The sequence below is a fragment of the Oncorhynchus masou genome, chromosome 6 (genome assembly GCF_036934945.1).
Source record: "Oncorhynchus masou masou isolate Uvic2021 chromosome 6, UVic_Omas_1.1, whole genome shotgun sequence".
In the NCBI taxonomy this organism is placed as follows: Eukaryota; Metazoa; Chordata; class Actinopteri; order Salmoniformes; family Salmonidae; genus Oncorhynchus; species Oncorhynchus masou.
The window spans coordinates 57,072,052-57,085,087 of NC_088217.1; the positions used below are offsets into that span (position 1 = coordinate 57,072,052).

Below are 13,036 nucleotides of genomic sequence, written 5' to 3' on the forward strand. Positions count from 1 at the left end.
TTTATAAGGGTCTATGCTGCTCTCTGCTGGCCACTTTACACCATTACAAACAGATTGTAACTAGACGAGGGCGCTCCAGAAAAAGTTGCGGGTAACCACAGATCTAGGGTCAGATTACCCCAGTCTGGCAGATGCAGTCTGTGCACAGGAGCAATGTTCTGTATTTTTACACAAAAACATCAAGTCAGAGGACTTAATTGTCATGGGTCTTTCAGGGTACAAGTCATCATTTAAACAATGCAAGTAATAATGAAGTAGAATATGCAGTTTCTCTCCCTCTCAAAAATTGAGTGTAGTTAAAGCATGTTTTATTCAGATATCCCATCACCAGACTGGTTCAGGTACAATTACAGTCCATCGTAAGCAATGACACAGTAGATTAAAATTAGTTTGTCTGTGGCATTGTAGTCTGTCATAATACAATAGTTACAAGCAACTGAGCATGAAACATTAAGTACACAAGTGTATTTACAAGCATTACTTCATGACTTCAGACCCCAGCACACACAGGTAATGTAGGTGCTCCTGCTGCTACACCAGTAGGAAGATGGATGACAATGCACATCCCGATTCTCCACCCTTCTGCCAGTGTGCACTTGCACACCTCCCCATTGGTTTGGTGTAAGCATTGGCTAGAGGACGTTTCCACCATTGCTATATCCATGACGGGAAGTGTGCAAGTGCACATTTGGGAGAAGAGTAGACAATTGGGATGCAACCGATGGTTAGTTTTTGTGCAGTTGTAGACATGTCCTTTCTTAAACATGCCATTGTTTTTGTTGTTGTTCTGAACACTTCTCAAACCAGAGCCATATCTTTACATAGAGCTCTGCCAAAACAGGAAAATAAATTGACTTAGCTGAATGAATGTTGTTGAAAATACCTAAACAGTGTGGTTGAAGAGGTTGAAAGGTTATGGATCCATTTTCATTGAGAATCATTTCAGTCTAAAAGCAATCAAGCTTTGAAGGGAACGTGAATATTAAGTGATGTGTGTGTATATAGTTGGAGTCTGTGGAGCCATCTTTAGTCAGAAAAGAAAATAGCTGAAGCTTCTGGGCATATGGCCCAGCGACGTTAGGGTTTGGCCGTCATTGTAAATAACCGACTTGCCTAGTTAAAGGTTAAATCAAAAATATAACAATCTACGCATGTATTCTCTACTTTACTCGTAGAGAACAGGCTACTCAGGTCGAATGGTGCTTGTTTAGTAAAGTTTAGACCAATGTCTGCAAGGTCACATAATATTCACAGTAATCTACATAACAGAACCAAAACATAGTAAAATGTTATTGTAAAACAAAAACACCATGGCATTTCTCTCACGGCCAAAACTCAACCGCGCGCGCCACTAGACAAAATACACAGGCAGGCTACAGTTAACACCATCTGATCTAAAATTCATTCCCTGTGCATCATTCAAAACAACAGGCTACTTCAAAACACTGTATAACTCAAGAACACCTAAATGCGTATACTCATGAAACTGATCAAGATCAAATGTTTACAATGCAGAATTATGCCACATGGATGTTTCACCTGTAAAACTTGAATGATCATTCACTATTGAATAGTGTTTCTGTTTTACAGTCATGTTAAACTAGGCTATTATATTAGGTTCTGTTATGTAGAATACTGTGATCATTATGTGATCTTGCAGACATTGAGCTTTAATATGACTATTAAAAGTAGCATCATCTGCCTGAGTAGCCTGTTCTGTGCGTAAAGTGGAGAATATACACCTGCGCAGGAACGTGATCCGCACATGTGCAGAAGCTTTGGACTAAAGATCCCCAAATGGTCAGATCCGCAGCCACTCCATAATAATAATGCATTTCAGCCAAAGTAAACATTTCAATGGGATTCTGTATAGTGGGTGGTGTATTGCATTGCATACCAAATATAACGTGTTTCAATGGGAAAGAAAAGAGGTTGGGAAGGGAGAATAGACAAGAACATTTGGTCTCCATTTTTTATTATAATCCACTTGATCAAACATTCCGGCTTCCAGAAAAAAAGGCAGCGGAATTAGATGAAGACAGACAGGGAGAGAAGTGGAAAAGACGCCAATCTCTCCCTCTCCGACATTTTCCAAACTCGACCAAAGAGCAGTTTTTCAAACTAAGCAGATTTATTTGTTCAACTTTTTCATCCTCTGGTCCAGGGCAGCAAAGTTCTCTTCTACCGACAGGAGATTCTCCTTCATGGTCGTATGCACCTGGGAGGGGGATATGTTAACAGAGTCAATGCATGTACAGTAGGGGAGACCGGCAGCAATAGCGACAAGGGACAATTGAAACACCTTCAATTTCCCCAAACAGAAACATGCTAGAGTGATGAAATTCACTCAGCACATGTCCTTTTAGATTCTCACCCTGCTTTCACCCAAATCTCACTATTTGCATGTTTTAATGGGTGAAAGTAATTTTTTACACTGGCTGCATTGTTCTTATTGTCCTGAGCATAAACATCAAAGAATTCAAACAAACATAACTTAATCACTATTTTAGCTAAACATTTACATTTACCACTTGTTTATTGCTAGGCATATGGTTTTATCATGGTTGCAAGGGTTTGGGGCAATTGTAACAGTGTTAATGACCCTGAGCCAAGCAGCCAAATTATGAAAACAAGTGATTTTAACTAAGATTGTATGAATTATACAAATACTAACTTATGTCTTTGGGGCTGGTAGAGTGTCAAAGTTGTAAACATTTACATTTAAGTCATATCTGGGCACCATCAAACTAAAGAGGTTTTAAGTAACCGAATGGCCATGCACAAACAGGGGTGTCATTGTAAATATTGGTAAAGTATAGTGCTTTCAGAAAATATTCAAACATTGTTGTTACAAAGCTCTGTCAAGTTAGTTGTTGATCATTTCTAAATTGTCAAAGTCTTGCCATAGCTTTTCAAGTCAATTTAAGTCAAAACTGCAACTAGGCCACTCAAGAACATTCGATGTCTTGGTAAGCAACTCCTGTTTATATTTGGCCTTGTGTTTTAGGTAATTTTACTCTAGGATTTTGCCTGTACTTAGCTATATTCTGTTTATCCCCAAAACTCCCTAGTACTTGCCAATGACAAGCATATCCATAACACGATGCAGCCACCACCATGCTTGAAAATATGAAGTGTGGTACTCAGTGATGTTTTGGATTTTGCCCAAACATAACGCTTTGTATTCAGGACAAAACGTTTACTTCATTGCCACATTTTTTTGCAGTGGCTTATTTCAAACAGGTGCATGTTATGGAATATTTCCTTCTTTTCACTCTGTAATTTGTTAGCATTGTGGAGTAACTACAATGCTGTTGATCCATCCTCTTATCTCCTATCACAGCCATTAAACCAACTGTTTTAAAATCACCATTGGCCTCATGGTGAAATCCCTGAGCGGTTTCCTTCCACTCTGGCAGCTGAGTTAGGAAAGGCACCTGTATCTTTGTAATGACTGGGTGTATTGATACACCATCCAAAGTGTAATTAATAAATCCACCATGCTCAAGGGATATTCAATGTCTGCTTTTTTTTACCCGTCTACCACTGCAATATCATTAAGCAATACAACCTGAGCTTGGACAGATTATTATGCCTTGCCAACACCACTCTGCTGTTTATGATCACTCATGACCTTGCCCCACCACCTCTTAAGCAGTGTGTTACATATTGCAAGAATAATACAAGGACGACAAGAGCGTCTCGCTTTTTTAAATCTGGGATCTTTTATTTCAGCTGATGAAACCCGGGACCAACACTTTACATGTTGTGGTTATATTTTTGTACTCATATACAGTACCAGTCAAAATTTTGGATACACCTACTCATTCCAGTGTTTCTATTTTTACTATTTTCTACATTGTAGAATACTAGTGAAGACAAACTATGAAATAACACATATGGAATCATGTAATAACCAAAAGTGTGAAACAAAACAAAATATATTTTATATTAGAGATTCTTCAAAGCAGCGACCCTTTGCCTTGATGACAGCTTTGCATTCTTGGCATTCTCTCAACCAGCTTCGTGGGGTAGTAACCTGGAATGCATTTCAATTAACAGGTGTACCTTCTTGAGGGTTCATTTGTTGAATGTGTCCTTCTTAATGTGTTTGAGCCAGTCAGTTGTGACAAGGTATACAGAAGATAGCCCTAAAACACCAAGTCCATATTATGGCAAGACCAGCTCAAATAAGCAAAGAGAAAACAACAGTGCATCATTACTTTAAGACATGAAGGTCAGTCAATCTGGAAAATGTCAAGAACTTTGAAAGTTTCTTCAAGTGCAGTCACAAAAACTATCAAGGCCTATGATGAAACTAGCTCTCGTGAGGACTGCCACAGGAAAGGAAGACCCAGAGTTACCTTTGCTGCAGAGGATAAGTTCATTAGAGTTAAGTGCACCTCAGATTGCAGCCCAAATAAATTATTCACAGAGTTCAAGTAACAGACACCTCTCAGCATCAACTGTTCAGAGGAGACTGCGTGAATCAGGCCTTCATGGTCAAATTGCTGCAAAGAAACCACTACTAAAAAGACAAGACTTGATTGGGCCAAGAAACACGAGCAATGGCCATTAGACCGGTGGAAATCTGTCCTTTTGTCTGAGTCCAAATTTAAGATTTTTGGGTTCCAACCACCGTGTCTTTGTGAGACGCAGAGTAGGTAAACGGATGATCTCCGCATGTGTGGTTCCCACTGTGAAGCAGAGGTGGTGCGATGGTGCTTTGCTGTTGACAGATTTATTTAGAATTCAAGGTACACTTATCGCTGCAGAATGCTGTGGCAGCCATGCTGGTTACGCCATCCCATCTGGTTTGTGTTTACTGGGAATATCATTTGTTTTTCAACAGGACAATGACCCAACACACACCTCCAGGCTGTGGAAGGGTTATTTGACCAAGAAGGAGAGTGATGAATGCTGCATCAGATTACCTGGCTTCCACAATCACCATACCTCAACCCAATTGAGATGGTTTGGGATGAGTGGGACCACAGAGTGAAGGAAAAGCAGCCAACAAGTGCTCAGCATATGTGGGAACTCCTTCAAGACGGTTGGAAAAGCATTCCAGGTGACTACCTCATGAAACTGGTTGAGAGAATGCAAAGCTGTCATCATCAAGGCAAACGGTGGCTACTTTGAAGAATCTAAAATATATATAACATTCTTTTGGTTTCTAAATGATTCCATGTGTTATTTCATTTTTTCCCAACTTTAACCAGGTAGGCAAGTTGAGAACAAGTTCTCATTTACAATTGCAACCTGGCAAGATAAAGTAGTTCGACACATAACAACACAGTTACACATGGAGTAAAACAAGCATACAGTCAATAACACAGTAGAAAAATAAGTCTATATACAATGTGAGCAAATGAGGTGAGATAAGGGAGGTATAAAGGCAAAAAAAGGCCATGGTGGCAAAGTAAATACAATATAGCAAGTAAAACACTGGAATGGTAGATTTGCAGTGGAAGAATGTGCAAGGTAGAGATAGAAATAATGGGGTGCAAAGGAGCAAAATAAATAATTACAGTAGGGGGAGAGGTAGTTTGGGCTAAATTATAGACGGGCTATGTACAGGTACAGTAATCTGTGAGCTGCTCTGACAGCTGGTGCTTAAAGTTGGAGAGGGAGAGAAGTGTTTCCAGTTTCAGAGATTTTTGTAGTTCGTTCCAGTCATTGGCAGCAGAGAACTGGAAGGAGAGGCGGCCAAAGAAAGAATTGGTTTTGGGGTTGACCAGAGAGATATACCTGCTGGAGCGCGTGCTACAGGTGGGTGCAGCTATGGTGACCAGCGAGCTGAGATAAGGGGGAACTTTACCTAGCAGGGTCTTGTAGATGACCTGGAGCCAGTGGATTTGGCAGTATGAGTATGAAGCGAGGGCCAGCCAACGAGAGCATACAGGTCGCGGTGGTAGGTAGTATATGGGGCTTTGGTGACAAAACGGATGGCACTGTGATAGACTGCATCCAATTTATTGAGTAGGGCATTGGAGGCTATTTTGTAGTTTTACAAGGGTATGTTTGGCAGCATGAGTGAAGGATGCTTTATTGTGAAATAGGAAGCCAATTCTTGATTTAACTTTGGATTGGAGATGTTTGATGTGAGTCTGGAAGGAGAGTTTACAGTCTAACGAGACACCTAGGTATTTGTAGTTGTCCACATATTCTAAGTCAGAGCCGTCCAGAGTAGTGATGTTGGACGGGCAGGTGCAGGCAGCGATCGGTTGAAGATGCATTTAGTTTTACTTGTATTTAAGAGCAATTGGAGGCCACGGAAGGAGTTGTATGTCATTGAAGCTCGCCTGGAGGGTTGTTAACACAGTGTCCAAAGTAGGGCCAGAAGTATACAGAATGGTGTTGTCTGCGTAGAGGTGGATCAGAGACTCACCAGCCGCAAGAGCGACATCATTGATGTATACAGAGAAGAGAGTCGGTCTAAGAATTGAACCCTGTGGCACCCCCATAGAGACTGCCAGAGGCCCAGACAACAGGCCCTCTGATTTGATACACTGAACTCTATCAGAGAAGTCGTTGGTGAACCAGGCGAGGAAATCATTTGACAAACCAAGAAACCAACCAATCATAGTTTTGACATTTTCACTATTATTCTACAATGTAGAAAATAGTAAAAAAGAAAAACCCTGAGTAGGTGTCCAAACTTTTTACATGTACTACTGTATATTTATCCATCCACTCACCCAACCACCCACATTTTAAATAGCATTGTAATGATGTTGATTGTTTTCTACCCAGGGACAGATTAAAATTAGCTGTCTAGCTAAATCTGGTGGAATATAATGTTTTTTGTTGTTGTAATTTTACCTTTATTTAACCAGGCAAGTCAGTTAAGAACACATTCTTATTTTCAATGACGGCCTAGGAACAGTGGGTTACCTGCCTGTTCAGGGGCAGAACGACAGATTTGTACCTTGTCAGCTCGAGGGTTTGAACTCGCAACCTTCCGGTTTCTAGTCCAACGCTCTAACCACTAGGCTACCCTACATGGTCCCTGACATACAGGGCATTCAAAAAGTATTCAGACCCCTTCCCTTTTTCCACATGGTGACGTTACAGCCAAATTCTAAAATTAAAGAACTCAATCTACACACAATACCCCATAATGACGAGGTGAATAAAAAAAAAATGCAAATGTATTTTAAATCAAACCGAAATACCTTATTTACATACTTATTCAGACCCTTTGCGATGAGACTTCAAATTGAGTTCAGGTGCATCCTGGTTCAATTGATCATCCTTGAGATGTTTCTACAACTTGGAGTCCACCTGTGGTGGATTGTATGGACATGATTTGGAAAGGCACACACCTGTCTATATAAGGTCCCACAGTTGATAGTGCATGTCAGAGCAAAATCCAAACCATGATGTCGAATGAATTTTCAGTAGAGTTCCGAGACAGCATTGAGTCGAGGCACAAATCTGGGGAAGGGTGCCAAAAAATGTCTGCAGCATTGAAGGTCCCCAACAACACAGTGGCCTACATCATTCTTAAATGGAATAAGTTTGGAACCACCAAGACTCTTCCTAGAGTTGGCCACTCAGCTAAATTGAGCAATCGGGGGAGAAGGGCCTTGGTCAGGGAGGTGACAAAGAACCCGATGGTCACTGACAGAGAGCCAGAGTTACTCTGTGCAGATGGATGAACTTTCCAGAAGGACAACCCTCTCTGCAGCACTCCATCAATCAGGTCTTTATGGTACAGTGGACAGACTGAAACCTTAGTAAAAGGCACATGACAGCCTGCTGAACTCTTTGGCCTGAATGCCAAGAATCATGTCGAGGAAACCTGGCACCATACTGTGGGGATGTTTTTCAGCAGCAAGGACTGGGAGACTAGTCAGAATCAAGGGAAAGATGAACGGAGCAAAGTACAGAAAGATCCTTGAAAACCTGTTCCAGAGCACTCAGGACCGCAGACTGGATCGAAGTTTCACCTTCGGAAAGGACTTACGACCCTAAGCACACAGCCAAGACAACACAGTAGTGGCTTCGGGACAAGTAAGGCATGATATACAGCGCATTCGGGGAGAGTATTCAGACCCCTTGACTTTTTCCACATTTTAAGTTAAGGCCTTATTCTAAAATGCATTACATTTGTTTTTGTTCATCTTCAATCTACAAACAATACCCCATAATGACAAAGCGAAAACAGTTTTAAATATTTTTTTTTGCATAAACAAATAACGGTTAACTTATTTACATAGGTATTCAGACCCTTTGCTATGAGACTCAAAATTGAGCTCTGGTGCATCCTGTTTCCATTGATCATCCTTGATGTTTCTATAACTTTAATTCAATTGATTGGACATGATTGGAAAGGTACACACCTGTCTAAATAAGGTCCCACAGTTGACGGTGCATAGCAGAGCAAACTCCAAGCCATGAGGTCGAAGGAATTGTCCATAGAGCTCAGAGACAGGATTGTGTCCAGGCACAGATCTGGGAAGGGTACTGCAGCATTGAAGGTCCCCAAGAACACAGTGGCCATCATTCTTCAATGGAAAAAGTTTGGAACCACCAAGACTTTTCGTTGAGCTGGCCACACGGCCAAAATAACAATAGAAGGAGAAGGGCCTTGGTCATGGAAGTGACCAAGAACCCAATGGTCACTCTGACAGAGCTCCAGAGTTCCTCTGTGGAGATGGGAGAATCTTCTTGAAGGACAACCATCTCTGCAGCACTCCACCAATCAGGCCTTTATGGTAGAATGGCCAGACAGAAGCCACTCCTCAGTAAAAGGCACGTGATAGCCCACTTGAAGTTTGCCAAAAGGAACCTAAAGGACTCTGACCATGTTATTTATTTATCTGTTATTTTACCAGGTAAGTTGACTGAGAACACATTCTCATTTGCAGCAACAACCTGGGGAATATTTACAGGGGAGAGGAGGGGGGGATGAATGAGCCAATTGTATACTGGGGATTATTAGGTGACCGTGATGGTTTGAGGGCCAGATTGGGAATTTAGCCAGGACACCGGGGTTAACACCCCTACGATAAGTGCCATGGGATCTTTAATGACCTCAGAAAGTCAGGACACCCATTTAACATCCCATCCGAAAGACAACACCCTACACAGGGCAGTGTCCCCAATCACTGCCCTGGGGCATTGGGATATTTTTCTTTAGACCAGAGGAAAGAGTGCCTCCTACTAGCCCTCCAACACCACTTCCAGCAGCTTCTGGTCTCCCATTCAGGGACTGACCAGGACCAACCCTGCTTAACTTCAGAAGAAAGCCAACAGTGGTATGCAGGGTGGTATGCTGCTGGCAATGTGAAGTAATATTCTTTGGTCTGATGAAACCAAAATTGAATTATTTTTGGCATGAATGCCAAGAGTCTTATCTGGAGGAAACCTGGCACCATCCCTATGGTGAAACATGGTGGTGGCAGCATCATGCTGTGGGGATGTTCTTCAGCAGCGGGGACTGGGAGACTAGTCAGGCTCAAGAGAAAGATGAACGGAGCAAAGTACATAAAGATCCTTGAAAACCTGTTCCAGAGCGCTCAGGACCTCAGACAGGATCGAAGGTTCACCTTCAAACAGGACAACGACCCTAAGCACTCAGCCAAGACAACGCAGGAGTGGCTTCGGGACAAGTCTCTGTATGTACTTGAGTGGCCCAGCCAGAGCCCGGACCCAATCGAACATCTCTAGAGAGAACTGAAAATAGCTGTGCAGTGACACTTCCCAGCCAACCTCACAGAGGTTGAGAGGATCTGCAGAGAAGAATGGGAGAAACTCTCCAAATACAGGTGTGCCAAGCTTGTAGCGTCATACCCAAGAAGACTTGAGGCTGTAATCGCTGCCAAAGGTGCTTCATCAAAGTAGTGAGTAAAGCGTCTGAATACTCATGTAAATGTGATATTTCCGTTGTTTACAAATTTGCAAAAATATATAAAACCCTGTTTTTGCTTTGTGAATATGGGGTATTGTATGTAGATATGTGTGGGGGGACATTTAATCTATTTCAGAATATGGCTGTAACTTAACAAAATGGTCTGAATACTTTCCGAATGCACTGTAAACAAATAACAGGTTCCCTTCTTTGCGCACCATTTAAAAATCTCCCTGGTGTTTGTTGTCGAATCTGTGTGTGAAATTCACTGCTCGACTGAGGGACCTTAGAGATGTGTGGGGTACAGAGATGGGGTAGTCATTTAAAAATCATGTTAAACACTATTGTTGCACACAGTGAGTCCATGCAACCTATGTGACTTGATAAGCAAATTTTGTCCTGAACTTATTTAGGCCTGCCATAATAAAAGGGGTTGAATACCTAGATGAGACATTTCAGCTTTTTATTACATTTGTAAAAATATGTGTAGGCCAGTGACACAAAAGCTCAATTTAAATCCATTTTAAAATTTAGGCTATAAAACAACAAGATGTGGAAAAAGTCAAGGGATGTGAAAGCACTGTACATAAAAAGACTTCTATTTCTTGCAAAATCATTACATACGTCTATGGTAATTCATAAACAATGATTTTGAGTTAAGTGCATTTATTTGGTTTAATGTATTGAATGGACAGGCTGTCTAGCTACACAAGAGTAAGACCTTTTGTCAACAAAAAGACAATGCACGATGTACAGGTGACACCATGGGGATCAAGTACATGGACATGTTTGTCCCGGGTAGACGAGATAACTTTATTACCCTTTCCACACCATCATTTCACATTCTCCTTTTCAGCACAGTTCCAGCAACTATGATGGATGGGTAAACAGACAAGTGCAGTACAGTTCAGCTCAATACAGTGTGAAAGGTACAAGAGCTCAGTCGTGTAAAGGTCACATCAGTCCCTGCAGCAGTCCTACCAACCTGTGAGAGCAGGGTCAAATGTGTCCCACTGCAGTGTGAAAGTGGTGAGTGATGTAGTGTTTCCTACCTGTGAGAGCAGTGTTCCGTTGTCCTTCAGAGAGTTGTTGATCATCTGCTGGGTGGTGTCCAGGTGGGTCAGCAGCTGACCAAACTGCATGGCTATAGATAGACTAAGACTGATGAGTCAGGTCATCACAGACAGACACTGTCCATCAGAGTTAAGCAATCTGCATTACTATAGCTTCATTTACACAGGCAGCCCAATTCTGATATTTTGACCAATCAGATCTTTTGCCAATAATTGTCAGATAATAAATATCAGATAATAAATATCAGATTTGGGCTGCCTGTGTAAATCACAGCCAGCGAGTCAAGCCAAGTCCCAAAAGAGCAAAATTCTAGCCGAATCCAGTACAACTCAAATAACAATTTGTTTGCCAAAAGTATGGACAACAGGTGAGATTGTCAGGTTATTACTAGGGTTGTTACAGTCATGGCTTTTTGGATGATCGTAATTGGCCAGCCAAATGACCATGGTCTCCGTAATAACCTTTGGAATAGCAAAACATTTTTTTACAGCATGTGCTCCTGACTGCATGTGCTGCCATAGAAACAGAAAGGGTGTCTCAATTCAAGTCAATGATTGCATAATGGGTGGACTGACAGCCATTGCGAGTGTCCCCAGAGGAGCAAAGCAGGAAGTGTACCTATCAATATGTGAAGTGATTTGGAGATTCAACTGACATAACAAAAAATTATAAATAAATACAGTACATTCCACGTGCCACATCAGTTATCATTTGAATGAACTTCTTCTATATTACATGGAAATGTCAATACTAGGCAGCCATTGCGAGTGTACAAATGAGTCTACCAGTCAAACCAGTAGGTCCCTTAGGTACTCTGGAACTGGCCTTTAACTATCCCAGGACCAAGACGCATTGGACAGGCAGCCTGTGTTGTTTGTGTTGCACTGCTTGGCCAGGTTGCAGTTGTAAATGAGAACTTGTTCTCAATTGGCCTACCTGGTTAAATAAAGGTGAAATATATATAGAATAGCTTGCCAGAAAACATGAGGGGAGGGGAGGGGGGGGCAAAACTGTGGACATATTTAAAAGAGATCTTAAAAAACATCTTTAGCTTTGCTTTTCCTTCAGGAGCTTTTTAGTTGTTCAGTTTGTCATTCTTTTGTTTTTTTATCCTGTTGTGTAGTAAATTATTTCAGCTTTTATTTTCATTGTTAGTTTTTTCCTGTAAAGCACATTGTGTTGCATTCCATGTCTGAAATGTGCTGTATAAATAAAGCTTTATTTTATTTGTTGCTTATTTCAGCAAGGAGCAACAAAGTTTCATCACGTTGTTAAGAGTCCATGTTACCTCAGAAACCGACTCAACCGCACAAATGTCCGGCTTCCGTCACCTGTTTGTTCCCCCAACCCCGTATTTTTTAACTGTTATTTTATTTTCATGTCCTTATCCATAACCGTCAGTTACACAGTAATTGAACCAGCCCTAGTTATTACCTTCTTCATGCAACTCTTTGACAGCCATGAGCCTCTGCACCACCTGAGGCAGAGAGGTTGCCATGGCGTCCCACTTCTTCACCACGTCATACAGCTGAGACACCTGACAGACAACATAACAGTTATTGGAATAATGTAAATAAAATAGTTAATGGAACAAGTTGCAGACCAAATAATGATAAGGTCGGGTGTGAACAATATTGACTGACAGCAGAACGAGTTGCTGTAAAATGCAGTCGGAATAATTATATGGTTAGTAGTGGATTGTCAGGGTTTGATCAATAGGGCATAGTTTGTGCCAATAGTTTTTCCTGGTCAGCCCACAATTACTTTAAAAATGTTGTGTGAAATAGTCCTAAGATGCGGTATAAAGTCCACATTTTAAAAGTTGACATAAAAACCAGGTAGTTACTGACCTTGTTTTGTGTATCAGCATCTTCGATGGCTGCCTTGTGCTTTGCAATCTCATTAATCTTCCCAAGGACACTCTATACATAGACAACACAAAATCATCACATGTACATAAGTGTCGTATTGCAGTACGACAACAAATGGTGTTAGTTGTCAAGGTCCCTCCAGGCCTTCTGACAACTAGAAGCGGTAAGACACAGTGTGGAGTAGGCTGAAGTTGCCCCAGACACTGATCCGTTTTGTATTTGCCTCTGCAAT

General features: G+C 41.4%; 1 protein-coding gene across 2 annotated transcripts in view; it reads right to left on the bottom strand.

Annotated features, from left to right (window-relative positions):
- Positions 1 to 291: 291 nt before the first annotated feature.
- The window catches only part of LOC135542332 (dynactin subunit 2-like), a 37,933-nt gene continuing 25,188 nt past the window's right edge, over positions 292 to 13,036 (bottom strand). The window contains exons 10-13 of one of the 2 annotated variants that reach the window (XM_064969218.1): positions 12,784 to 12,855; positions 12,368 to 12,470; positions 10,912 to 11,003; positions 1,959 to 2,218 (exon numbers count right to left, since the gene is read on the bottom strand). In XM_064969218.1, the coding sequence (XP_064825290.1) occupies positions 2,132 to 2,218; positions 10,912 to 11,003; positions 12,368 to 12,470; positions 12,784 to 12,855 (354 nt within the window). In that variant the 3' untranslated portion in view covers positions 1,959 to 2,131. Of the gene's footprint in view, positions 2,219 to 10,911; positions 11,004 to 12,367; positions 12,471 to 12,783; positions 12,856 to 13,036 lie in introns of both variants that reach the window. The other variant, XM_064969217.1, reaches the window with a different exon arrangement.